Genomic DNA, 27,218 nt, shown 5'->3' on the forward strand with positions numbered 1-27,218 from the left:
CCCGGCCCCCTCCCCCTTGCGGCCGGCCGGGGCCCTGCGCCGCCCCCTCCGGATCTGGGCGGGGAGCCCGGGCAGCGCTGGCCGGCGGCCTCGGAGCGGAGCTGAGCGGCCGGGAGCGAGGCGCAGAAGACACGGAGCCGCCCCTGCTGCGCTGCGCCCCCGCAGACCCCCTCCAGGCCTCGGGGCTGCCCGGGAGCTGGGCGCCCAGTAGCGCTCCGTGGGGCCCCGTGGGGCGGGGTGCAGGATCTGGAGCGACTCCATCTGCGCCCCCCCGGGGTGAAGGAGATCCCCACCCCCTTCTCCTGCAGGTGAAATTCTCTACTCCCCCCCTCACTGCTGCTCCCCCCATGGGTTAAGGACCAGCTCCCCACCTCTGCGATGGGGGCCCCCTTGCCGTGACTCTCCCCCCCGCGCTGGGACTGTGATTTTGCCAGGGGCGAGGGGGAAGCAGGACCACCCCTTCTCCCCAGCCGCATCCCCTGCTGGCTCCGAGTTGGCACGGAGCTCCCACGTGGGCCCCGTGTGTGGGGCACGCCCCCTCCCCCAAGCCACCAGGCTCCGGATCCCCCCATCCCCAGCAAAGGTCATCTCCTCTCCTTCCTCCCCGGCAGCTCAGCTTCAGCCTTTCCCAGCCATAGCCCAGCGGCCCCCCCGCCCCATGGCTGCCAAGTGGTTCAAGGAGTTCCCCTCCAATCTGAAAACCGCTTCAGAGCGGGCCAGGCCAGGCAGCGGGAGTCTAGGCAAGCTGTGCAGTGCCTCCCGGAAGCCCCTGGGCCCCGCCGAGCCTGGCTCTGGCCCACTGCAGGGCAAAAACCGCAAGAACTCGGCGGCCGAGCTGGGGGGTTGCAGGGCAGCCCCGGGGCCTGGCAAGGATGGCGGTAGCAGGCTGTCCCGGGACAACCTGCAGGGACTGATCCAGGCCGCCACGGGCAAGATGCGCAAGAACTCGCGGGTGGAAGGCAGCCCCCAGGAGGGCACCCCCAAGGGCACCGGCTGCAGCACCTACATGAACCGGCTCATCAAGGTGGATGCCCATGAGAAGAATGGGAAAAGCTACCCCAGCAGTAGCCCAGCGCCAGCTTCCAGCCCGTCGCCGGAGGAGGACAAGGCCAAGAGCGCCAAGCAGGAGACGGTAAGGGGCCGTGGCCTAGCAGGTAGTGCCCGGGGCTGGCACTCGCGGGAGCTGTTGTGTGGGCTTGGGCTTGGCTTGGGCAACTCTCCCAGGGGGCCTACACGGGCAGCAAATGGCCGTTCTTAACTCAGGGTCAGCCGCCCGGGAAGACACGGCCACTCCGCTTTTCACGGGCGTTAGCAGTGCGGCCGTTGGGGCTTTAACTCCCGCGGCTAACCCGCCGTCAGAACGCAGCGTCTACGTGCTCTGAGCCTGCCCTGTGCCTGGGGAAGGGGATGGTGCTGCCCTGCCGGATGGGATGGAAGTATTGGTGCCTAGAGGGAGCCAGCGCCCCCAGGGAGAGCTGCGGCCCCTTTGCCTGGCAGAGATCCCGTGCGTGGCCGTGGGCAGGTCACGTTCTCATTCCCCCTCCCCAGATCCTGCGAAATGAGGGGCCTGAGGAAAACTCCTAGAGCAGGCAGCATTCAATGCCGTCGGCTCAGCTCATTAGCCCGGCTAACTCTGTGCTCCGAGCCCTTTTCCTTCCGCCGTCTCTTCGTAATTCCCTTTATCCCAATCTCGGTTTAATCCGTCAAAGGGAGAATAGGCACTCTGTCCCTCCCCCTCCCCCCCCCCCGCCCCAGCTCATTGATCCTATGCTGACCTCATTTAGTCCCTGCAGACTTGGCTGCTCGTTAAGGGAAGGGGTATGAAAAGTTTGGCTGGAAGGATCCCGTTTGCTGGGGAGCGGGACAGGCTGAGTTAGGGGCTGCTGTTTAGCTAAATAAAGCGTCTACGTTCTGGAATCGGAGAGCCGCTGGCAGCACTGGCCTGAGCCGTGATCCTGACCTGCAGCTCTCCTGCTGGCCCAGACAGAGGTGCCCCCGGCCGGTCAGCCCTGACCCACAGACTGTCCCCCAGGAGCCCTGAGCTGCTCTAATGCACCTCGATTCTGCCCCACAGCTCTCACTGCTCTTCCTGCCCAGGGCCCCTCCTTGCGCGCTCTGCAGGTACGGCCCCGTTCCAACCTGCAGCTCTGCCGCTAGCCAGCCCAGCGGCCAGCCCCAGCCCCCCAGCCTCATCGGATAGCGAGAGTGGGGGAAATGGGCGCCCAGCATGTCCTCTGCATACGCCACATCCCGCTGTCTCGTGTTTCTCTCCAGGCTGATAGGCGAGTGCATTTCACGTTGGCTTCTGCAGCCAATGGCCTCGTTAACCCTCTGCCCCCGCTGGCACAGGAGCCTTCGTCTGGGCACCCCCCACTGCCTGGAACCCATGTGTGTCTCTGCCTCTCAGGTCCTGGGTCTCGAATTCAGGGTGCTGCGGTTGCACATCGGGCCCCCTTTGTGCTGGGCGCTGCACTGATGCAGAGGCCTTGTCTTCTCCGGGGACGCTGGCGTGCTGCCACCAGCTGGTATGATCCCCGTGAGCGTGAGGCCATTGCGGTTGTCATGTGCGTTAGCAGGTGACAGGGAACCCCAGGCTCCCCGCTAGCATCACCACGACTGGCCGGCATCTGTGAAGGCTACAGACCTCCTGATCTGTGCTGGGAGCTCCCCATGTGTCAGCTGCGTCGTCGTGAGAGAGAGCCCCTGTGCCGGCGGCCTCACAAGTCCGAACAGGCAAAGTGTGGAAGGAGAAACTGAGGCAGAGAGGGGGGAAAGGGACGTGCCCAAGGCCACCCAGCAGGGCAGGAGATAGAAGCCAGGTCTCCTATGTTCTCCCCACCAGGCCAGGCCACCTCATCTCTCTCTGTCCCTACCAGCTTCTGATCCCTCTGGGATTATATTGTCTCCAACCGCGAAGCATTCCCGTCACCGTGCATATGAACGCAGTCGTGTCGCGTGGTTGTGCCACCAGTGGCTGTGAAGCAGGGCCCAGAGCTGGCAGTGGTGCTGCTGAGCATCCCCCTCTCCAGTTGAAGGTGTGGGGGGCTGTGGGTCTCAGCACTGCTGGAAACACAGGCCCTCCCGCCTCATAACTGGGAGAACTGGTGCTGTGGCCCTTAGGGGGCTTGTGATTGTCCTGGCTGGCATTTTGGGATCTCTTTGCCCCCCGCAGGTCATCATTCTGGAGGACTACGCTGACCCATACGACGCCAAGCGCACCAAGGGCCAGCGGGAGGCGGAGCGGCTGGAGGAGAACGACGGGTACATGGAGCCCTACGACGCGCAGCAGATGATAACAGGTGCATGGTTGGGGAGCCGCGGTGGGGCTGGTCAGTGCCCATTAGACCCTGGGAAAGGGAAACTTTGGGCGGGATGAGGCATGGGCCAATATTTAAATCTGCCCCTTGCCAAATCGGGGAATGTCTGGCTCTGGGGCGGCTCATTCAAGTGGCGTGAAGTCCCATGCAGGGGGGATATTTGCAGATGTTAAAGACCCATCCCCTGAAACTGTGGAGCTGGGTATGATGTGAGTTTGCTCCAGGCTGGGCAGACTCCATCCCTGCAGCAGTCCCCAAAGCGGCCTGTGGAAATGAAACCGAGCTGGAGCAGGAAGCCGGCTCTTCTGTTTCCTGTTGCCCTGCGGGGAGAGATAAGGAGCAGAGTGGGCTCTGGCCCGGGCCTGACCCGGGGGTCGATGGACTCTGACCTCTGCTCAAATCCCTCAGTGAAGGGAAGTAAAACGAGCAGCCCCCGGCGCGGAGAAGAGGGGAACGAAACGGGGAAGCGCTCTATGGGGCCAGGTACTGAATCCCTCGGGGGCCCGATCCTGGTGTGCAGAAGCCCCATCGTCCCTGGAGTCCTTGGCCAGACTCAGGTGGGGCGGGCTCCAGAGCTATAGCTACCTGTGTCTGGCCGGTTCGGTTCCCTCCCTCCCCCGCTCTCTCGCCCGTGTTATTAGACCAGCCAGCTCGGCTCTGCTGCACAAAGGCCTGGCCAGCAACAGCCCCAACGCACAGGGCTCCTTCCGCATCGGGTGACCCGGCTGGCTCCTGCCTTCGCCCTGTGCCGACCCACTGGGGCTGGGAGCTCTTCGTTCCCAGGGCTTGAGAGAATCGAACTTGGTGCTCCCCGGGGTGGGGGCCTGACTCTGCCTTCGGTCACTGACTCCGGGGGGCGGCTGGGGCGTATCTCAGGGCAGGCATGGAGCGTGGCGCTTGGCCCCGTTCGCATGTGGACTCCAGGGACTGCAAAGGGTCTCAGGGAACGAGTGCACACGGAGGAGCTTTGAATTCCCTGGGTTACTGCTTACGCCTCCGCTGGGCTCTGATCCAAAGCCCATGGAAGACCCGATTGGTGTCTGGCCTGGGGTCAGGTCTGGGGTAGCCAGGGGACACTGGTGTATTTACGAAGGGACTAGCACAGCAAAGGGGTGTGTCCCCTGTCCCCCCCACCCCTGACTTGGTGTGCCGGGCATGTGGCAATTCACTCTGAGAACCGCTGGGCCAGGATGTGGGTGGTAATCTGTGCCCGTGAGCCTGCCCTGCATAACCCAGCCAAGACAGAGGCTGGGTCGGTGACACCTTGGGGAGAGGAGGGGGCGTGGGAGCAGAGTTAGGGCTCTGGGCTGTTTGCGGCTGAAGCTTTGAGTCCCTCCTGATTGCTTCCAGGTTCCACGCCCCGATTCTGCAAAACAGCTGGGCACACACCTGATTGCAGGGCTTCAGCAGAGCTAGTGTGCCCTGGGTGGACCGGCAGGGGCTGTGGGTCAGGAGTGAGGGGCACTGGCAAATCCAGGTGGGAGGGGTGCCCCGGGCTGGGCCAGCAGGAGGGGCTGTGGGTCAGGAGTGAGGGGCACTGGCAGAGCCGGGTGGGGACCCCTGGGCTGGACTAGCCAGGCTACAGGGTGGGATCAGCAGAGATCGCTGGGCGAGCTGGTGCAGCACGTTTCCCGCTTTCACCTCCGAGGTTCCCCCCCAGGCATCTCAGTGGGCAGAGGTTCTCGGGCTTTCTTCCTGTCTCCAGTGTGATGGGGGTGGCGTGCTCCTGGGCTGTCCAAGGCCCAAGGGGCAGCAGCGGGGGCACGGGGACTATCTGGGAGCTCTGCAGTTCCCTTGAGCCCAGGGAATTGGGGTGATTTACAGCTTCGTTTTACAGCAACTTTCTCCCCCTGCCCTTTGAAAAATACATCCCGCGGGTGGCTAGCAACCCGGGGTTTTGGGCGGCCCGGTTCCCAGCACAGCTGCCCCCAGCCCGTGCCGTGCTGCGCTGGGCCCTGGCTCGCCCCGGCCAGGCAGCTGGGCGGAATAACAGGAAGCAAGTGGAGCGGAAGCTGGAAATGAAAGATTTGCTGCTGGCTGATGGGTTTTTTCCATGCAGGGCGCCGGGGTTCGCAGTGGACGGAGAAGGGTTGGGGGCAGCTGGGTGGTTTTATTGAGGGCTCGGCTGTACCCATGGCGGCCTTGGCCGCAGGGTAGGCTCCTGTTTGCTAGGCACTGGGCAGGGTCCCTTCCCCAGGCTGCCCACCATGGGTTCATGTGGCTCCGCCCCTCCGGAGCCAGCGCAATGTGGGAGCTCGGCCCTGGGCCCCCTTCTCCTCGGGGCGCAGCTTGGCTCCGTGACTTGGGGGATAAGGGTCCCAGTGCTGAGTGTGAACATGGAGGGGGGCCCGGGGCCAATCCCCAGCCCCTGGCCAGCTGCATGCATGTCCCACGGACGGCAGGGTTAGCTTGGTCCCAGCCCTGCTTCGCTGCACCCGCTGGCCTGCCGTGGCGTAGGGGCTCCTATCGGACAGCCAGGGCGTAGCTTCCTGCCTGCGTTTCCTCTGGGAGCCTGTCCTGCACGTCCCGCTCCATTCTCCCAGCAGGAAGGATCCCTTTGCAGCTCCAGGATTGTTCCTGTTACCGTGGCGCCTTAGGGAAGGGCAGAGAGACCCCAGACCCACCCTGGTACTCATCTCCTGATCTGTACCCCAGTGCTGAGACCGGGGGGACACGCCCTCTTCCAAGCCCCATAGCATTCAGGGAGGACAGCACCTTGCCCTCCCAGCTCCCTGTGCCGATGTCCCACAAAGCAGCATTAATCCCCTGCCCCCCAAAGCTTGGGTTTGCAGGGCCGGGGGGTTCCCAGGACCAGTTTGGGTCAGCCCTTGGGTACAGGCCTGGCCAACGCCTGTGGGGGTCCGTGGGAGTCTCCCAGGGCGCGGTGTGTTGGATTGAGCCCTGACATTGCAGGTTCCAGGGTGTTCACCCCCACCTTTGGGTCTGGGGGATGACCTGGGCATTATTATGAGGCAGGGGGCAGGCCGCCTTGCTGCCCCCTCCTACCCAGCTCTGCCTGACTCTGGTTCTCCCCTGGCCTTTCAGAAATCCGCAGGCGGGGCTCCAAGGACCCACTGGTCAAAGCCATCCTGCTGCTGGACGGGCCTGGGGAACTGGGAGAGGGTGGCGCCCGGCCGGACGCGGTGCCCAAGCGGCAGGGCTCCAAGGAGCAGGTGGGGAAGGCCCCGCCGCAGCTGTATGACACCCCCTATGAGCCCAGGGAGGCACCGGCCAGCACCACACAGGAGAGGAGGACACGGGCTGTGGACAGCCGGCTCCCGGAGAATGACGAGCGCCCTGCCGCAGAGTACGAGCAGCCCTGGGAGTGGAAGAAGGAGCAGATAGTGAAGGCTCTGTCAGGTAGGGGGAGGGGCTGTGGGGCGCTGGCCAGCGGGGCGCAGGGGCGCGCACTGGCTGGCGGGACACTGGGGCTGGCAGGGCATGGGCCTGCAGATGACAGAGGCATATGGGCACATGCCTGGGGCCTGTTCTCAGGGGAGCAGCCATGGGGTCGCTCTGGTTTCTGCATGGCCCCAGGCTGCCCCACTCTCCTGCTAGCAGAGGCCAGGATGTCCGTCCACACCGTGTGGTGCCCATATCCAGTGGGTGGTGCCCAACCCCTGGCAGGGAGCTCAGGAACACATCCTTGGGGGTGAGGAGGGGATCTGGGCTCCCCAGCTGCTGGACAGAATCCAGGTCGGGGAAGCCCAGGAGCTGGGGAAGAGCCAGCACGAGGGAGACATGGCTGCCCTCGCAGCCATGGGGAGACGACCGCGGCCCATTCAGGCTGGGTCTGGGGTGGGGAGAGTCGGGCACTTCTGCCCATTGCCGGACGGCAAACAGAGCCCTTCCTTCCAGTCCAGTTTGAGGGAGCGGAGCGGGCGGGCGCCCCCAAGGATGAGGTGCTGCGGCAGCACCATCGCCAGAAGAGCTGGACTCCCAAGACCCTGAAGCCGACGCTCTCAGACCACGGCGAGGGGGAGCGAGTGGACCCAGCCCTGGTGCTGGAGAAGCAGCCGTAAGCCCCGCGCCCGGCCTCCCCTGCCCAGTCCCATGCCAAGCCTCCCCCCTCCCCTGCCTGGCCCCGCACCCCAGGGAGCATCCCAAACAAAATGAGGTTACTTCATGACTGGTTCACCGTTGCCCCTTCCCACCGGCCTGTTCCTCTGAGGGCTTTGGGGTGTCCCTTGTCTCGACCCCTCTGCCTCAGGCTCTCCCCACCAGGGGAGATCAAATTTGGGAGATCAAATTTTTCTCTCCTTCCCCTGCCTCCAAATCTTGGCTTTTGAACGAGGATGTGGAGGAGCTGAGCAGTGGCTCTGGGCCAGCCCCAATGTTGGGGTCCCCTCCTGGCCCCATCTCCTCCCATCCCAGGATCTCCAGCCACTTCCTAAAGCTAACGAGATTATCAGCCTCTGATGGCCTGGACACCCAGCCCTTAAAGGCACCCCTGCCCCAAGGGCCCCGCCCTACTCCCTGGGCCATGCAGGTGCCTTTTACTAACGGGAAAGGGAAGTTGGAGCCTGTGGTGTGCCATGCACCCCCAGAGCTAACCCCCCCCAACTTGAGCGCTCCTTTGGGAGAGCACATGAAGGGTTCCTTGGCCACCCCACCCAGCCAGGACTCAGGGGCCCTGCAGGACTTGCCCTGCTCAGAAACCTAGTCCATTTTCTGCTCCTCGCAGCTGGTACCATGGAGCTATCACCCGGGCTGAGGCGGAGAGCCGGTTGCAGCCCTGCAAAGAGGCCGGTTACCTCGTGCGGACCAGTGAGACGGGGACCGGCAAATACTCCATCGCGCTCAAGTAAGTAGTTGAGACTTTTACCTGCAGGGGGGCAGGCAGAGCTGAGATCAGGGCCCCGTCCTTGGGTGTTGGATGGGCCTGGCTGGGGCATACGGTTCCCCTGTGGCCAGAAGGGCTCAGTTGGGAGGACAGTGACTGTACCATGGGCTGGGAGCCATCGAAAGAGCCGATCACTGGTGGGAGATGCAGGGGCTGGCCCCACTGAGACAGACTGAGCTGGGCGTTTCCCGGGAGCGAGGTGGCTCGGCCCGTGGGGAAGCCCTGCTGCTGGAGACTTTTACATGGGATAAAATGTGGGGTGACCCCCTTGGGGCGGTCATGTCCAGGGGCATAATGGGCACCTTGCACTGGCAACTACTAGACCCCAGGCCCCTCTCTGGGCCAGAGATAGAACCCAGGAGTCCTGGCTCCCAGCCCCGCTGCTTTAACCCACTAGACTCTGGGCCCTTCCCAGAGCCAGGGAAAGAATCCAGGAGTCCTGGCTCCCAGCCCCACTGCTCTAACTCACTGAACCCCATGCCCCTCCCTGAGCTGGAAATAGGACCCGGGAGTACTGGCAGGGCTCTGTGGAGCTGCCTTGCAGAAACATCTTTCCTGGGCAGAAGGGTCTCTGGGGAGCAGACTGACCCCCTTGGTTTCCATGCCTTGTGGGCGTGGAGCACCCTGGGCAGCCCCCATGCGAGGCACGGGGCAAGGCCCCGCACATCACTCAGCCTCCCTGTTGCTGGCTGCGTCCTGGGAGGTGCGGCCCTGAGGGCCGGCTCGGGTCACGACAGTGCTTGGCCCCTGGCTCTCTGGCACAGTGCTGGAGGATCGTTGTCGGCAGTGCTGGCGGCGTTTCCTTCCTGAGGAAGTGGAGCCCCTGGAGCCGAAACAATTGGAGCAGGGAAGGGAACAAACAGGGGGCTGGACTGGTGACGAGGCGACTGCGGGGCCGGAATGGCCCTGGGCAGCCCCTAGCCAGGCCCAGCCCAGGGAAATGGGAACGTACCCAGGGACTCGCCAGCCCCTCGTGTGGCTGCTCCAGTCCCGCCTGGCCCGGGGGACGATGGTGTCGGTCTGGCATGGGAAGCGGTGGGTGCAAACGGCAGCCCAGAGTGCTGGCAGCAGAGAACCAGGACCTGGCAGCAGGGCTAGCTGGCAGAGCCTGGAGGTGGTGGTGCCCAGGACTACACCCCGGGAAACACCCCCACCCCCAAGGCAGCACGCTGGACAAGGAGCTAGCCCGGAGCTCTGCACGCAGCAGTTCCCGTTGGGTCTGATCCAGCTGCTGTCTGTGGAGAAGTCTCCCCCTGGAGCCAGTCACTGCTGCTCTGGGGTCACCCTTCAGTGCCTGGTGTGGGGGGAGCAGGGCACTGGGAGACAGGACTCCTGGTTTCTATTTACAGCTCTGGGAGGGGCGTGGGGTCTGGTGGTCAGGAGCCAAGACTGCTTCTGGGTTTTATTCCTGGCTCCGGTGGGGGAGTGAGTTCACGTGCTTAGGAGCCAGGACTCCTGGATTCTATTCTTGAGTTGGCCACTAACTTGCTGAGGCACAGCCTCCCTGTGCCTCAGTTTCCCCTCTGCACAGTGGGGATAACGAAGATGCTTGGGCCTTGCGAGGTTTCATACCTGAAGTGCTGGGAGGCCCTGGGACGGGAGGAGCTAGAGCGAGGACTGTAGCGCCCAGGGACCCCGGCTGCGGTCACTCCCCATGGGCAGGGCTGATCTCCCCCCAACCCGTGTCTTTGCTGCAGGACCAGTCAGGGATGTGTCCACATCCTCGTGGCCCAGACCAAGGACAACAAGTACACGCTGAGCCAGACCAGCGGCGTCTTCGGCAGCGTCCCCGAGGTGGTGCATCACTACTCCACCGAGAAGCTGCCCTTCAAAGGGGCAGAGCACATGACCCTGCTGCACCCTGTACATAGCAAGCTGCATTAGCGCGGCCACGCCCAGCCAGCTGCCTGGCTCTTTTCCATGGACATCGGGGCAGCCAGGGGGCCGGGTAGGTGGGCTCGCACGTGGAGCCAGGTGCATCGCAGCAGCGGCAGCTCTCTGGGGCCCGCTCTGGATAGAGTCGAAGGCCCCACTCACCAGCACAGCTGAGCTTGTTCCGTCCAGGGGAACCACCTGGGAACACTCTGCCCCACGGAGAGCCCCCTTGGCCCTGCATGGAGCTGGAGCTGCCAGGCTTTGGTGCCGGTATAAAGGGATGTAGGGATCACTAGCCTGTCTCCCAATGGCCTGCCCCGGGGGAGGTGCCCCAGCCTCAGGTGACCCCGCACTGCCTGGGACTGTCGGTCAGCATGACGCTGGGCAGCTGGTCCTGGTCTCAATGCCCTTAAGGCCAGAGGGGCCATCTGCCTCCTCTGGGCTGACCTGTGTGGCACAGGCCAGAGCTCCTCCCCTGCTGACTCCTGCCTCCCGGGCCAAGCCAGAGCTGCTGTCTGAGAGGGTGACATCCCCTTTGGCTTCCTGGGGTCTCTGACGGTTGTGGGCAGCTGGGGCCTGGCCCTTGGGCAGCCATTCTGCTTCCCTAGACTCTCCTGTGCCCCAGGAGGCCCCTTTGCCCCAGTGCTTCCTGTCCAGGCCAAGATGGTTGACTCGATCGCAAGGTGTCTCCCTGCTGTTCGCATCCTTGTGACCCTCCACTGCCAGCTCATTCTGCCCTCCATGCCTTCTCTTCTCTCCGGTTTGTCCTGCCCCAGTGTAGCCCAAAGACAGGGCCAAATGCCCTGTGGCGGTAGGAACGGAGGGCAGCCTCTGTGTTCGGGTAGTGCCCCATGGAGTGCGTTCCCACCTGCCGGCGGGCGTGTGCAGGCGTCTTGCTCCAGGTGGCAGGAAGGGCATTTTTCTGACATGCTTTCAAGTCCCAATAGGTTAATTACTTGTGCTGAGAGCCGGCTTGGAATTAAGTAACTCCCACTCAGACGGGCGCTTTACATGCCCTCTGGGGGGAAGTCCCCTATGATTTCCCTCTGGGGAGCAGCAGTTGACAGAGGGGTTCTTCCGGGTGTCCCTTGGGCCCATTCCCAAGGGCCTGCCTGCCCATACTTCTGGCAGTGCCCTAATGAGGACTTGCCTAATGGAATGGGGGCACATGTCGTTACCTACTCATGGTGACCTGTGCCAGTTGCCTCTCCAGGCTCTAAACACCTGACTGCTCCTGTGGGGCATGACTGACGGGGCGGCAGGCAGCGATCCTGCCAGCACCTGCATGCTAGCTTTCTCCCTCTAAAAACAAATTGATGCTGCAAATGTATTTTAAAAAAGGGCTCCAGCAACCCTCCAGTCACAAACCAGCCTGTGCACGGTGGGACAGCAGCGCTGCCAGGGGGAGAGAGGTGAAATTCACCCCGACGCAGAGCAGCGTGCACCAGACCCCGAAGTGGGCATGAAGGACGGACGGGTCCTGGCAGATGGCTGGGTTTCCTCACTGCCAGCATGAAAGTCTCTCTTCTGTCTGATGAGGCCAGGGCTGCTGGGGGTAAGTGACCCCCTGGGCTTCCTGGAGTGGAGGAAGGAGAGAGCAGAACTTCTCAGTGGGTCCTGGGGGCCCAATTTCTGCCTGATCTCTCCCCCAACAGTTTGTGACCCTGGTATATTTGATGGCACGTTTGTTGCTTTCATGGGGTTCCCTGTGGGGTAGATACAGCAGTTGGGGCAGGACTACACCAGCATAGCCCCCAGGGTGGGCACACAGCTGCCCTGCACTTAGGGTGCTCCTGGTCCCAGCTGGGTGAGGCCTAGCTAGTGTGACACAGGCGTTATCCCAGGCTAGGGGGGTTGTGCAGTTCGACTGCCCTGAGATGGATAGAGCAGCACCGTGGCTGTGCTCGGCCCCAGCCTGAGTCAGGTGATTCCCTCCCCATAACGGAGCCTGGTCAGCAAAGCCCCTGAGCATGTGGCTAAGCCCCAGGTCATTGCTGGCCGGGGCTCAGGTCAGCACCTGCTTTGCTGGCTTGGCGCCTGGCAGGGGTTTGTTATGGAGGGGACGCAAACTGCCAGCAGAGCCCCAACTCCTACGGAGGCCGCCCCTTCCCCACTGCTCTGCCCCCTACCCAGAGCCAGGGGCTCCCCTGCCCTGTCCTCTCTGCACCCTTGGGTGGGCAGAGACCAGAAAGGGGCCAGTTAGTGGTTGGGACAATGCTGCCACCGTGTGGTGAGGACTCTGCATTACAGGGTGGGACCAGGCAAGGAAGGAAAATGTTACTCACTCCTTGGTTGCCGGTTCTCCCCGCTGGAGCATGGCCGGAGACCCAGCTGGCCGCCTGTGGCCTCAATGCAGGGTTAGCTCCGCTCCCTTGACCCTGTGCCAGCACCCTCGCGGGAGGGGTGCGGACGGCGACACGGGCATTGGCTCTGCAGTGAGGACAAGCCCCGAGTGCCTTTGCCCCGCTGAAGGAATTGAATCCCCTTCCCAACGCAAGCTAGGCTGCTGCTTGGTCTAGCCGTTGTCCCGGGGCATCCGGTTAGAATGTGCACGCAGCATCCAGCTGGACCGATGCTCCTGGTGGGCGTATGGCCATTTTATTTTTAGGACAGGGCAAGTGATGGGCAGGTCAGCCTGGCCGGTTGTCATGCGTTGTTTGGTTCAGCAGGTAGCTGAGCCCTGTGCCACGTGTGGATCGCTAGCCAGTGTTTGACCTTTGGTTTTTGGAGACTGTGTCTTTAACCAGCTGCTTGTCTGTATTAATTGTTTTTAATGTATTTATGATGTTGCCCAAGAAGGTTTTATGATGTCTCTGAATGTCGGGTGAGAACGGGCACAAGGCTGCTTGTAGCCATGGAGCTAGGAGGAAATAAACTGTCTCTTCAAGGAAGAGCCTTGCCCAGCATCTGTGCGTGTAGCTGAGCCCTGGGCAGCAGAGACGCTCGCTAGGGCTGCAGTGGCAGTAAGTGCGTGGTTCCAAGCCCATTGAAATCAGTGGCAAGGCTCCCTGGGCTTTGGATTTTCTGATTTGCATCAGTACGAAGGAAAAAAAATCTTTCCTTCTCCCTTTTCAGTGACAGAGACAGGGTTAGTCAGCTTCCTGCTCTCACCCGCACTTGTGGAACTTCGTGTCTTATAAAATGTGTGACCAGAAGTGAGAAAGAGACAAGTCACACAGCTGGTCTGAGATGGAGTCTGCTGTTAGCCTGGGTAAATCTGGCTTTACTTCTGGTCAGGCCTTGTGCAGCTGGGGCCGGCAGAGTTGCTATGGAAGAACCCACTCTGCATTAGCCCTTCTGGTCCAACGGCCTTTGTGGAGGTTCCAGAGTGGGAATCGTACCAGGCTCGCTTTGCTGGGCAATTTCCCCCTGTAGACAAGGCCTAAGAACAGCATGGGTCCCCGGCTCCTGCCTGCTGTCTGACCAAGTCTGGAAGCTGTGTGAGCTCCTGCTGTTCTTGGGGGGCCAGGTTGGCAGAATGGCTCAGCTCCCCGTGAGAACAATGGCAAACCCCTTCCCCTCAGGCAGAGAACAGGGAGGGGGCTTCAAAAGCAGCCCTGGGGACGCTCCAGGGGGTGTTTTCCTGCCCTCCGGCTGGTTCCCAGCTTGGGGGCCTGGCTCCTGCACGCTGGGGTGGGGGTGTTAACCCTCATCCTGGGGGCAGAGGGACACTCTCTCACCTGTCAGTCCCTGTCGCCAGCTATTCTGGGTGGGAAGGAGCTGACTCAAACCCAGACTAGAGCTGATGGCAGCAGGTACTTTCAGGGTAGGCCATTTACATAGCAGGCAGCAAACCTTCCTCTGCACTGCCCTGGGCGGGGGTGGGGGCTGCCCCAGCCACTCACACGGAGAAGCGCAGTCAGCAGTGGGGCTAGGAGCCCTGGGGTTCAGCTCGCAGCCTGGCCCCTGCCCCGTACATCTCCCCTTGAATCCACAGCCCTTGGTCCTGCTCCCCCTTTGAACCCATCCCTTCTCCCATGTGCCCAGGGCTTGAGCCCTGCCATCCCCCCAGCTGCAGCCAAGAGGTGGCCAAGACCCTGCTGCCTTCGCCCCCCAGCCCCAGAAGAGACAGCTGCATCCTCTAAGGCAGGGGCCAGCCCCAACAGGGACCTGTCCCCTTCACCAGCTGCAGCCCCCATTTTTCTTTCTCAGGGTTGCAAAACAAATTGTAGGCCTAAGAGCCAGGACACCTGGGTTCTCTGCCTGGCTCTGGCCTGGGCTCACCAGCCATGGAGGAACGTGTTAGTGCTCTGCTTCCACCTACACAGTCACGGCCCCTCTGGCGCCAAGAGACAGCACCAGATACGGCTAATACCCCATGAGCAAACCCACCCCCCAACCTGGCCAGCAGCAGCAGCCCTAGGCACGGAGTAAAAAACATTTATTGGACACACGTTTGCCAACACACGGTTCTTCCTGTACAAACCCCTGTTAACACAAACACCAGTTTGATGAGGGGGGGAGAGAATCCAATGTTCAGCACTGCACCAGGAAGGGGCAGGGGCCAGTCGCAAGCCCAACAACAGAGCATTTGTTACGGCCCCACACAAGCTGCTACAGAGAGGCGGGGAGGCCTGACTTCTGCCAGTGCCTGGCTGGGGGAGCTCGGGCACATCCTACCCCCACTCTGAGCCACTGTCCCCCACGTCCATTCAGATGGTGAGCTCCCTGTGGCTGCTGCACCTGGCACCTCCAGCCCCATACAATTGGTGGGGGCAGTGGGATGGAACACACTCTAGCTGCCGAGTGCCAGGTATGGCCCCCTACTACCAGAGTAGGGCAGGCCCTGAGTCCGTCCACAGCTCGGGTGCCCCTGCCCCCCAAGGCCGTGTCAGCTGCTCCCACCCAGCTGCAGTGCTGGCTCAGACTCTGCTGACCCTCAGCCCAGCCCTGTAGCTGACTTCCCCTGGCGAGCACCTGGCTGCAGGGCAGTGGCCTGCATGCCCAGTGCCTGGAGCTTGCCCGGCTCTACTGGTAAATGCCCCTCTCCCAGCAGTGGGGCCAGGCCAGCCCTTGCCACCTTCCACGTGAAGTGGGCTCATTGGACGCCCTCCACGCCATGTCACTCCCACACCCAAGCACTGTCCAAACCCCACCACGGGGCATGCTGGGAAACACTGGCTCCGGATGCTTGGGGGAGACCGTGGGAGAGCTGCTTGGCTGCCGGTCTGAGCCCCGGGCATTGCTGCAAGTGGGCGTGGGTCCATCTCCCGGGGAGGACAGAGCAGGTTTGGCTCCTTCCAGCAGCGTCCCTGGTACTGCCAGGAGCCCAGAGCGGCCCGGAAGCGGTTGACACAGCGGCCCCAGCCCGCCGGGGCACAGGTAGCGCTATTGTTAAGGGCCAGGCTATTTATAGCTGAGCCACAAGGTTGGGCCCCTGCCTTGGCGCCTGCTGGGGCAGTCGGGGTGTCGCAGGCCAGCGAGGCTGGTTCCCCAGCTACTGGGGGACGAGGAGATAATCCATGTTGGTGACCTCGAAGGGGCCCGTGGAGCCAACACTGCTTGGTGACGCTGGAGGGGAGAGGAGCGGGGCCTCGCTTACCGGGGACGTGGGGCTCAGAGGAGCCAGCAGCACCAAGGGGTGCTGGACCACCACGCTGGCCTTGCCCTGGCCCAGCAAGCCCCTCCTCCATTTCTTCTTGTACCTTGAACACAGAGCAGAGCAGAAAGGGGCCAAGATTGGAGGCTCCTGCCCCACCGATAACCCGATTCCTGCTGGCAGCAGGGTTGGGACTCAGGCCAGCATTGGCAGGGTGCCCGTGGCCCCAGGACCACAATGTGGCTGCCCCAGGCCCGTGGCTCTTCCCGGGGGCAGGCAGGGGGCAAAGCCCCACTGAGTCTCCAGCAGTAACGGCCTGCGAGATGGGAATTAAGGACAGCTCTCCATGGCGAAAGGGCCAGCAGCAAACGCAGTCGGTGGTGACTGGGGTGTCCTGTTCCCCCCACACCTGAGAGCAAGCACTAGCTGGGGGGCCACAGAGAGCGAGATGCACCCAGCTGCTCCCATGGCAGTGTGCCCGAGCCCCCCACTGCACCGTTTGGGTGAGTCACTTGCAGTGGAAGGGGGAGAGTCGTGCTGGGGGCAGGGCCCGGGCCCCTCTGGGCTCTGTGCCAGGGCTGGGTAACGGAACAAGCCCGGCTGCCCAGCACACAGGGATCAGCTAAGGCAGCCCACAGCCCTCAGGAAAGGACCCCGGCAAATAGCCAAGCAGGAGTCCATGCTGCCGGACTGCAGGGAAACAGAGCGGGGCTGGAGGGGGCTCTCCCAGCCCTGCCGGGGGCCTCAGGGGCGTCTCTCGGCTGGAGGGAGACCAGGATCTGACTCCCAGAGAGCTGCCTCAGGCCAGCAGTGGCACCCATATAAGGGGTAGGGGCCCTTTCCTGTTCGCCAGAAGGCCCCAGACTGCTCTATGGAGACGGCCTCTCTTGGCTCTGCAGGGGCAAGTCAGGCAGGAACTTGGCTGAGCCCAGCAGCCAGACCCTGTCCTGCCCTGGTGCCTGGGAGTCACTCCAGACTCACACCGGAGTAACGGATTCAACCCTGGCGTACGTTGCTTGGCCTGGGGCACCAGCTCAGAGCGACTGTCCCTCCCTCACTGCTTCCCCAGCAGGCCAGTGGTAGCATTGCCCCACCCAGGGCCTGGGGCCCAGCACCCCCTGCACCACTCCGGCCGCGTCTCACCTGAGCACGATGCCAGCGAGCAGGCTAGTGCCCAGAAGCAGGCTCCCTCCGGTGACCAGGAACGTGTGCAGGGGCACAGTGGAGTGGTCGCCGACACCAAGAGCCTCCCCTGCAAACCGAAGGGACACGGGCACTGTTACCCAACACGGCAAGGCCCAGCACCCCCCTCCCCAACTTTGTTCACTTTGCAGGGTTGGGTATTGCTGGGCCACCTCCCAGCGGGGGCTTTGCAAAGGCCAGGGTAGCCCTGGAGAATGATGGGGACCACCTGAGTCGCCAGCCCAGCCTGGGGCCCACCCATGGGGCTGCCACCTGGCTCGCTTTGCCCCGATCAGCCCGTCCTGAGGCAGCTGTACAGGGCTCTCTGTCTGGGTGCTCAGCCCACGCTGCCAGCTGGGCTCTGGGTTGCCCCACACGTCCCTGGCGTGGCAGCCCTGCCCACCTGGGGAGCCCTGGGCCTGACAGACCAACGTGGGGGGGGGGGGCATCTCATTACCGTTAGCGCCCTCTGTGTTGCTGCTGTAGGGCCCGGGGGGGCCTGTGAACGTGTCGCTGTAGAAATCATAATCCGAGGGGAACTGGAGGAAAGAGACGGGGGGGTTAGCAACAGGGTCCCCCCACCCCTGCCTGTGACACCCCCAAAACACAGTATATCCCCCATCCCTGCCCGCGACACCCCCAACACATGGCATGTCCCCCGTCCCGCTCCCCCGTCCCCCAGACCATAGAGCCCTTGGGTGAAGCACACACAGGGCCGAGCCCTGAGACCTATTCACCCTCCCACCAGGTCCCACGGGCACATAGCCAGACAGGCAGGCAGCTCCGGCACCACCCACCTTACCTGCGAGCTGTAGGATCCTGTCTGCCACTCAAGGCTGTTGGGATCTGCAATCCAAGGAGAGGAACAGTGAGAGAGTAGCCCTGGGAATCGGGACGAGGAAGGGGTCAGCACCCAGAGGACCCCCTCCCCTCCCATCTCCCTTAGTCCTACCTGCCCATGGGGTGCCCATGGCCTCCTGGCTCCACTCACTCCACGAGCCATGGCCAAACTCCTCCAGCCCCCGCACCTGCACCATGTGCCGTGCGCCGTGCCAGGCATCGTGGATCACCAGGAATGTTTCTCTTAGCTGGTCGATCTGCAAGCAACAGGCAGAATTAAACCATGGGCACCAGGACTGGCACAGCCCCCCACCTCCTCCCTAGCTGGGACAGCCGGGGTCCCTGTGACCCCAGAACCTCATGATGCCCACTAGCCAAGGGCACAGGGGGTGCAGAGTTTTACAGGGATCCCCCAAGTCCGTTGTCTAGGATAATTCACCGAAGAGTAGCCAGGGAGGTCTCTGCTGGGCGTAACAACCCCAGTGAGACGTGCGCACGGATCCTCTGGGAGAAGCTGGGTCCCTAGACCGGAGATCTGTAAGGTCTGGGAGTTCAAGCAAGTCACCAGGTGACGAACATCTTCCCTTCAGGCAGGCAGGAGATGCGCTGCGTACTCCAGCTAACCGAGATCACAGACTCCACAGGACTCCACAGAGGGGGTTGGTTTGTGACTAAGGCTCCAAGGACAGTCTGAATCGCTCTGGGCTTGTAGCGGGCTAGCCAGGGAACAGCCAGCGAGCTTGCTGCAGGAATGGAAGAGCCCAGCCACGCCCGGCAGCAGTACGCTGGGAGGAACGGGGGCAGTGTTCGCTCTTGGCCCCATGTGACAAAGCGGGACTGTTCTTAATGTTTCCTCTGAATATTGTGGGGGTGCCTCAGTTTCCCCTATGCAGTTCTTAAGTATCTAGGGGGTGGGATAAGGGGGTATGATCGTTGTAGAGCCCTAGAGGGCAGGTGTGTGCAGGGGTCTGGACACAGAGAATGGCGACACCCTGTTTCCTGGTACCTGATGGCCTGGGCCCTTCCCCCCTGCAAGGTGAGAGCTAAAGGGCTGGAGAACAAAGGAATCCAGTGACCTCCTGGCCCGGGAAAGGGACAAAGCCCAGAGGGGGGGGGGCTGGAGGGGGAGGCAGTTTGGGGCTGGCTGGGGACGAGGAGTGAAGTGCAGATGTGGTTGTCTGGCTCACTGCCCCCCCAAAATGGACCCAGCTGAGGGGTCCTGTTCTCTGCACCTACAAGCTCTGTGTTAGACCATGTTCCTGTCATCTAATAAATCTTCTGTGTTACTGGCTGGCTGAGAGTCCTGTCTAACTGCAAAGTTGGGGGGCAGGACCCTCTGACTTCCCCAGGACCCCGCCTGGGCAGACTCGCTGTGGGGAGCACACGGAGGGGCAGAGGATGCTGAATGCTCCAAGTTCAGACCCAGGAAGGGGGAAGCCGGGGGAGCTGTGTGTCCTGCAGACAGGTTGCTCCCAGAGAGGAGACTCCCCCAGAGTCGTGCCTGGCTTCATAGGGAGCAGTTCCAAAGCATTGCCCGGGGACTCCGTGACACCCCATACTAATGTCCCATTAGTAAAGCTCCAGCTCAGTGTAGGATGTGTGTTATGATGCTAGCGAGGTGCCTCCAAACGCTGGGTACCCCGGGAAGCATCACAGTCCCCCCTTCCTTTCCAGCCCCAGGGAGCTGGGTAGCACCCTCCCTGTCCACAGGGAAATGCGATGCATCAGGACCTTCTCGCCACGCTGTAACTCTGGGGGCAGGGTCCCAGGCATGGGAGTTGGGGGGGGCAGGGGAGCCCATCCTGCCCAGCAGCTGCAGGGTGGGGCGTGCGTAGAGCTGGCCTGTCAGGTGCGGGGCGAGCTGGGGGGGCTCACCTCTGTGTAGCTCTGGGAGCGCTCAGCCCGGTACCGGACCTGGAAGTGCAGCCGGTAGAACCTGGAGTCCCAAGAGGGCGGGTACATCCAGTTCACACGCAGTTTCTGGGGCGCTCTCTCCACTGGGTCCACCAGCACATTCACCGGAGGGTCTGGCTTCACTGTCAGGGAGAGGGGAGTTTGCCATGGTAGGTGTGTCTAGTGCAGCATGTTTCCCCCACCAGCACCCAGCAGCCCCATGGGGAGAGAGACCTGGCTGGAACATGGGCAGGACGGCAGGCAAAGCTCCGGGGAGGGGCAGTGGGGTAAGTGTGGGGAGAAGGGGGGCGGCAGGAGGGGCAGTGGGGGTGAGGGGCAGAGAGCCATACGTACAGACACGGTTGGCCGAGATGACCTGGCCCTTGCTGGCCACGCTCCCCACCCCGTTGCTGACACACACGGACACCAGCAGGAAGGTGTCATCCTCGCTGGGCGGCACCGTGACCCTGCACGTGAATTTGTCCACTTTAGGGAAGTAGCGGCAGCGCTGCTCCGTGGCGTTCTCCCCGGTGAACCTGCGGGGGAGCGGGGGGGGGGACGGGACACGGCTCAGGTCTAGGTGCAGCACACAGCCAGCGGGCCCTGCCACACCCCCCCCCACGTCCCCAGGGTCCTGCAGAGCTCCCAAGATTAGCTCCAGGTCACAGCAGGGTCTGCCCCGGGTTGCAACATCCCCAGGTGAGCCGTGCAACAGCAGCCTCATGCCCCGCTCAGGCATCTCCCCTGGCCAAGCGCTTTCTGCACACGGTGCTGCACTGCAGCCACTCTTGGGTGGAACGGAGCAGCCGCAGGGCCACGCTTTTGAACAGGAAGAGGAGAAGGCCCTTGTATGGAACTGAAAGTAGGGAGGGTGTGAGCATGGGGGGACGGAGGGAGGATGTCTGCGAGGAGGTGCATGGCTCTTTCCTGAGTAGACATAGTCAGGCCCTTGGCGTGGGGTCTGATCTGAAGGCCAGCAGCACCCCCCGTCCCCCACCAGCGCCACCCAGGGCTCAGCAGTGATGGCCATGGGAGAGAACCCCCAGGGGATCTCCACATCCAACCCTGCCATGGCATCCCCCAGTCCAGCACCGTCCCGACTCCCAGCCCTGCGGGATGGCAGCACCCAGTGAGGGGGGAGGGAAATTTGGTGCCAGGAAAGCAGGCCTCAGCTCAGCTCATGGAGAGCCGGCAGCTGGGGAGCGGGGAGGGACCCTGCCAGGCATCGGCAGCACAGCCATGCTGGCCACTTCTATGCCAAATCCTGGCCTGGCTCGCTCTCATCCTCAGCTGGCTCCACGGATAACAGCTAAGCAGGGCTGGGTGCCCCTCGCAGGGCCTCAGGGCAATCGCCGACCATGGCCCAGCTCCCTCAGGCTTCTCACCACTTCTTCACCCGCAGCACGGCCCTGGTCCGGGGCGACGGTCTCCTCTGTGGCTGCCACTCACACAGGACGTCCCTGACGTGGCTCCTCCGGTAGCAGGAGAAGCCAGGCGGCTCCGGGGGCTCTGGAGTCAGACAAAGCTGCGGTGAGGGGAGCCCCTGGACTGCGAGCAGGGGTTAGTGGCTGCAGAGCCGGGCAGGGGGCAGAAGGGGGGCCAGCCATGCCAGCCAGGCACTCGCCCAGTGCTGCCTTTGGACCCTGCTGGATGAGTCTGGCAGCCCAGACACTGCTGCAGCATCCTTCAGGCACAGGAGTCCCCACAGTCCAGGCGCCCGTGGATCTGGACATCCCCCCAGCCGCTGGCACAGGCACCCCTGCCCCGAGCCAGACTCACCTTCCACCAGCAGCCGCAGTGAGCGCACCAGGCAGCTGCCCACATAGCAGCTGTATCTGCCCGAGTCATTGTACTGCACCTGGCGCAGCAGTAGGCTGGCCCCCGGCACTGCACGTTCCGAACTCACAGCCTGGCTCTCCAGCTTCCAGCTGATGGTGCCATTTGGCTCCAGCTGCCACTGCAGGCAGGGCAGGGTGACATTTTCTCCCACGGTGCTCAGCACTGCGTCAGGCGGGAGGACTGCAGGAGGGGAAGTGCCATCAGTGCAGAGGAAAGGGAGTGCAGTCTAGGGGTTAGAGCTGAGGGGACCAGGACTTCTGGGTTCCATGCCCCACTGAGCCACTGACTCATTGTATGACCCTAGGCAAATAACTTTGTTGTGCCTCAGTTTCCCCTTCTGTTCCATGGGGATTGCCACCTCCCCTGGGTGCCAAAAGCTGACCAGGCTATGATGTGACAGGAGATGACTCTTGCTGGCTGCTGTGTGCCATGGTGTTGCTGACCCTCCATCTCACCACCAGGCTGGAGGGCAGAGCCTCGGGCACTTGGCAGCCCCTTCCCGGCTCCTAGGAAACCACTCAGTGTCAATATTTGCTGGAGAGGACAAGCCTGAACGAGCATCGAGCATCGGCCTAGCTGAGCTGTCACTTCCTCACCCACCTCTTTCCAAGGCACTGGGGCTGGGCCCCACCACCATCAGATCCCCCCTTCCCAGCCCGTGCCAGCCGCAGCTTCAGAGACATCTGGCCAGCCATGCCCCAGCCTGGGCCCTACACGGAGTGTGTTAATGGGGCCATGGGCTCCTGGTTTCCTTGGGCAAGCTGGGTGCCCAGCAGCAAGGAGGTGCCTGAGAGTTCCCGGAGCCAGTTGCGGGAGGGGCGTCCAGAGCTCCTGGGGTGTGGGGAGCAGACTCAAGGGATCCCTGCTCCTCCAGCTCCCAGAGCCTAAAGCCAGGGTGCACAGCAATCACAGGGGACCCAGGGCCCTGCCAGCGGGGCAGCCACGCAGCAGCAGGGCCCTGGAGGGCTGCTGGCCTCAAAGGGTTAATCCTCAAGCCATCTCTGGGACAGGGGCACCACCAGCATCAGGATGGGGCCAGAGCTGGGTTTGGCTCAGCTGGATCGTGGCTGAGCCAGGTGGTTTGTAAAGATCAGAGACTGACAGCTCCCCCCTGTCCCCCCAACCAGGTTTACAGGAGCTGGGATTTTTGCAAACCCACAAGTGTCAACAACAAAAGCAAACACTCAGGTTTCCCAGTGCCCAGTGCCCGCACGGCCCTGCCAGGAACAGCCAGTCCTACCTGAACCCACTTACACAACGGTCTGGCTCAGCACATGGACCTCTCAGCTGCCTGCTAATCCCAGGGGGCACGTCACAGGTGCTGCAGGGACCAGCCCCCCATGCATGGGGCTGAGAGCCAGGAGAGCTAGAGTTGAATCTGGGCCGAGCCTTGGGGGGCAACCCTGCCCCCCAGTAAAGTGGGGGTAATAGGGCACCTCAGGGAGATGCTGAGGGAGGGGGGCACCTCTCCACTGAAGGGATCAGGCACTGGGCTGGGACCCAGAAGACCTGGGTTCAGTTCCCAGTTCTGCCACAGGCTCCCTTGGGGCAGCTCCGGCACCTCCCCAGCCCTCAGTTCCCCAACGGTCCACCCGGGGAAACCGCCCTGCCTCCCTCAGCTCCTTAGGTGAAGCTTCTGGGGCAGGAGCCATCTGCTTCTGCGGCTCTGCACAGTGCCTGGTTCAAGGACCCTTCAGGGGGGTCCTCTAAGCCAGGCTCCCAAACGCCCCCGGAACAGGCAGGCTCATGCCCAGGGGCTGTGGGGCAGAGTTTCTGGGGACTGGAGGCCACAACTGGGCAATTCCAGACCTGCGCTTTTCCCTCCACCCAGGACTCCTGGGCTGGGGCCCCGCCCCACCAGGTGGGTTAACCCTTACGTCAGCGAGGGGCGCCCCGGGTATAAATAACCAGTGACAGTGCGAGGGCTGCTGGCTCAGGGGAGACGCACGTGGCTGCAGGCTGCTCAGAACCCAGCCAAACCCAGCGCCGGGGGCCCGGGCAGCTCCGCACCGCCTGGACCACACCCAAGGGACCCAGTCCCCAACAGCAACTCAGCCCTTGGCTATCGGCACACAGGAGGCCTGGGCACTTCCCCATTGTGCTGGGAAGTTTCAGTTCCTCCCTGGGGAGAGCAGTGGGGGGGCTGGGTGCCAGGACGCCTGGGTTCATTTCTTGGCTCTCCCCAGAGTCAGCAGCTCATTGCTCTTTGTGTGGCACGACTCCACAGCTGCCCCGTCCCGGCCCCTGGGTGGCCACGGCCAGACACCAGAGCAGGGAAGCTCGGAGGCTCCAGGCAGGACGACCCCAGGCCCCAACCACAGATGTGGGGCAGTTGGGAGCCCTGCTCATGAGCCTCTGTGCTGGCCTGAGCAGCCTGGCGTAGCACAGCCGACAGGGGCCATGGGGTGACGCTGGGTCCTGCAGGCTGAGAGTGGGGAGGCAGATGGGCGCCAAACCAGGCCTGATCCAAAGTTATCCTCCTACAAGTGCAGAGTTCTCTGTGCCCCCCGGGCTCCCGTCTGGCCCCCTGGGGGAGGGGTCTGAGTGGCTTTGGGGAAGGCAGGGTGAGAGTGGCAGCAACCTCTGCCCACATCCCCCTGTCCAGGCCACAGTAGGCTCCACTCCAGTTCCTGTGGTACCTGCAGGTCACAAGGGCCCAGATGCCCCCTTTGCAGCATGGGGTCCCCTCCTGCCCAATCCTAGGCTGGGGGCAGGGTGCTCCCTGTGCCCCTGCCCCCTGGCAGCTGCAAGAGACTGGGGCAGGGGCTCAGAGCATATGGGTCACTCACAGGCTGCCATGCCCTCTGGGGACCAACCCTTCCCCCAGAGCACCCCTGGCACCAGGCAAAGGAGTGGGGCCAGCCCCCAGGCAGCCCCAGCTGGGAGCCCTGGAGTTAAGGGCCTCTGACCCCCTGCACTCCCCCCAGCTCCAGTTCAGCTCAGCCCAGGGGCCTCCAGCCAGGAAGGGGAGCAGGAGCCGGTGGCCGGCCCCATGGGGAGCACCCGGTGGGGCCCCGCCATTCTGGGGACAGAGGAGGAGGTTGTGGGGGGGTCCCAGCAGGAGCACGCCAGGGGGGAGGGGCAGCGCTCACCCCGGAGTCACGGGGGGGGGGCGGAGGCGAAGAACCAAGAGTAAATAAATCTCAGCCCCTCTCAGCTCAGACTGAAAACAAGGCGTTGCCATTCCCCAACCCCGGGGAGCGCGGAGAGAACCCAGGAGTCCTGACCCCCCCCTCCCCGGAGCCGGGAACAGAACCCAGGAGTCCTGACTCCCCCCCCCCGAGCCAGAAACAGAACCCAGGAGTCCTGACCCCCCCGAGCCGGGAACAGAACCCAGGAATCCTGACACCCCCCCCCCGGAGCCGGGAACAGAACCCAGGAGTCCTGACCCCCCCCCCTCCGGGAGCCGGGAACAGAACCCAGGAGTCCTGACCCCCCCCTCCGGGAGCCGGGAACAGAACCCAGGAGTCCTGGTTCCCAGCCCCCCCATCTGTGCAATGTCCCCAGGGCGAAAGAGACCCCCCCGCCCACGGCTGCCCGGACCCCCGATCTCCCCGCAGGGTCCCGCCCGGCCGGGGCTGCTCACCTGGCTCCAGGGGACCCCGCGGAGGAGAGAGGGCGCAGCCCGACGCCCCCCCGCCCAACGCCCCGCAGCGAGCCGCCCCCCCGGCCCCCGCACCCACCTGGCTGCGGGCAGGGCCCCCCCGCGGCGGCGAGCAGCAGACAGAGCAGCCCGGCGGCCCGGAGCGCCCACATGCTCCTGCGCCCCGGGGGCTGCCGGCGTCCGCCCCCCCGCGAGCATCCCGCCGCTCGGACTCCGCCAGCCTGTGCGCACGGGCGCCGCCCCCGCCCGGGGCTTCCCCCGGCACGTGGCAGGCGGGGGGGCGCGCCTGGCAGCAGAACAACATTTGAGGAACTGGGGGGGGCTGCGATTGTGAAAGGGAAGATTGAGCAACGGGGGGGCGGAGAGCGTGGAAGGGTGGGGGGCACCTGCAGAGACGCCCCCCCTCTCGCGCGCGACTCCCATCCCCAGATGCAGGCTGACGTGGTGTCAAGGGGAGGGGGCTGGGAGCCGGGACTCCTGGGTTCTACCTGGGGCTCTGGGACCGGGTGGGGTCCGGTGGTTAGAGGGGGCAGGGCTGGGAGCCAGGACTCCTGGGTTCTATGGGCTTCTGGGGGGCAGGGAGTGGGGTAACAGGCAGCCTCTCTCCTAGGACCTGCTCTGAAGAGTTTGGCTGGGATGCCCCCAGACAGGGGGAGCTTTGTGAGTGTGATGGGGGGGATCCGCCTAGGATCCAGGGCTCCTGCCTGCTCTGCCCTGTGCAGCCTTGGGCAGGTCTCTGCCTCCCTGTGCCTTGGTACCCTGCCCCCCAGTACAGCTCTGGTTACTCGGCATGAGGGGGGGACGCATGAGCAGCCCTTGGCACTGGGCTAGTGGGCATTGGGGAGACCCAGTGTATGCCCCCGCCGTGGATATGGTCAGGGCTGGGAGGGGCAGCTGTTTGTGTACCAGCCTCGTTAATCAGTGACAGCGCCAAGGGACATAATGCAGGCAGAGGCCTGGCCTGCCCCCAGTTCAAGGTCAGCCCCTCTCTCACCCCGGCTGGGGCCTGTTAACCCCCTCCTGACTGGGGCTGTGTCCCTGCCCCACTCACACAGGGGTAAAACTCCTGATTTCCAGGGGCAGACAGGAGAGTGGATGGGGGCCCCACTCCAGCAGCTTGGTGCCAGGAAGCAGCACATACTGGGTGCGGGGGTGTTACAGAACAGAGTCAGAGAGTTTAGGGCCAGAAGAGACCCCCACAGCTCCACACTAAACCCAGCCACCAACAGGGACCGGGAGGCCCCAAGGCCCCACAATGGCACAGAAATGAAGTGAGACACACCCATAATCCTGCCAGTGACCCAGGTGGCAATTCCTCCCCACCCCCACTCCCACCCCCAGCCCTCAGTGGGACCCTGAGCATGTGAGCAAGAACCAGTCACTGCTCCATGCCAGCTCAGGGCCCCGCCGCTGCTTCCGAGGGAGGAAATAAAAAACCCTCCCAGAATACAGGGGGGGGATCCCTGGAGCTCATGGGCCAACTCCTCAGCTGGTGTAAAGCGGCCACACTGCAAAGCGGGGGTGTTACAGCAGCCGAGCACTGGACCCCAGGGGCGTTTAGAAGATAGTCCCTTGGGCCAGTTCAGGCTAAACACTGGTCATGAGAACTTGCCCTGCAGGGCTGGCCGGGGAGGGAAGGGTGGGGGGCTCTCTGCCTTTCCTGCGCCTGTCCAAGTCAGCTCTATTTAGCTGTCACCCGCAAAGCAGGAAGAATTTGGAATTTAAAATAAAGTGCATGAAGTCCCAACCTCAGAGCACCAGGCAGGTGAGGCAATGCCCATGCAGCTGGGGGGTTGGGGGTGTCATGGAGTTCCCGGGCGATGCTCTGGAACTGCTCCCCACGAAGCCAGTCAGGATTCTGGGGGAGTCTCCTCTCTGGGAGCAGCCTGTCTGCAGGACACACAGCTCCCCGGCTCCCCCCTCCTGGGTCTGACCTCGGAGCATTCAGCATCCTCTGCCCCTCCGTGCACCTCTGCCTGCGAGTCCGCCCAGGCGGGGTCCTGGGGATGCCAGAGGGTCCTGCCCCCCAACTCCACAGTCAGACAGGACTCTCAGCCAGCCAGTAAAACAGAAGGTTTATTAGACAACAGGAACATGGTCTAAACCAGAGCTTGTAGGTGCAGAGAACAGGACCCCTCAGCTGGGTCCATTTTGGGGGGCAGTGAGCCAGACAACCACATCTGCACTTCACTCCATGTCCCCAGCCAGCCCCAAACTGCCTCCCCCTCCAGCCCCCCCCTCCTCTGGGCTTTGTCCCTTTCCCGGGCCAGGAGGGCACCTGATTCC

The 27,218-nt window shown here is 63.4% G+C and overlaps 2 protein-coding genes across 3 annotated transcripts; one reads left to right on the forward strand and one right to left on the reverse strand.

Moving 5' to 3' along the window:
- Window positions 1-62: 62 nt before the first annotated feature.
- On the forward strand, window positions 63-12,930 carry SHE (Src homology 2 domain containing E). The gene is made up of 6 exons (XM_038382435.2): window positions 63-1,132; window positions 3,173-3,299; window positions 6,363-6,677; window positions 7,176-7,335; window positions 8,002-8,121; window positions 9,858-12,930. Exons 1-6 carry the CDS (start codon window positions 659-661, stop codon window positions 10,042-10,044), a joined length of 1,383 nt encoding a protein of 460 aa, XP_038238363.1. The 5' UTR covers window positions 63-658; the 3' UTR covers window positions 10,045-12,930.
- On the reverse strand, window positions 8,720-25,167 carry IL6R (interleukin 6 receptor). 2 transcript variants are annotated; one of them, XR_006276954.1, is made up of 11 exons: window positions 25,012-25,167; window positions 21,269-21,508; window positions 20,875-20,998; window positions 19,844-20,025; window positions 19,472-19,632; window positions 17,709-17,853; window positions 17,559-17,602; window positions 17,214-17,295; window positions 16,718-16,826; window positions 14,682-15,680; window positions 8,720-8,731 (listed from the first exon to the last, which is right to left on the reverse strand). XR_006276954.1 is itself a non-coding variant. In XM_038383544.2 (10 exons), the coding sequence occupies exons 1-10, from the start codon at window positions 25,082-25,084 to the stop codon at window positions 15,473-15,475; spliced, it is 1,368 nt and encodes a 455-aa protein (XP_038239472.1). In that variant the 5' UTR covers window positions 25,085-25,167; the 3' UTR covers window positions 14,400-15,472. The 2 variants fall into 2 exon arrangements, 1 of the variants encoding a protein (XP_038239472.1); XM_038383544.2 differs by lacking the exon at window positions 8,720-8,731 and having other exon boundaries at window positions 14,400-15,680.
- Between the last annotated feature and the right edge of the window lie 2,051 nt (window positions 25,168-27,218).

This window comes from Dermochelys coriacea, chromosome 24, assembly GCF_009764565.3.
Source record: "Dermochelys coriacea isolate rDerCor1 chromosome 24, rDerCor1.pri.v4, whole genome shotgun sequence".
Taxonomy (NCBI): domain Eukaryota; kingdom Metazoa; phylum Chordata; order Testudines; family Dermochelyidae; genus Dermochelys; species Dermochelys coriacea.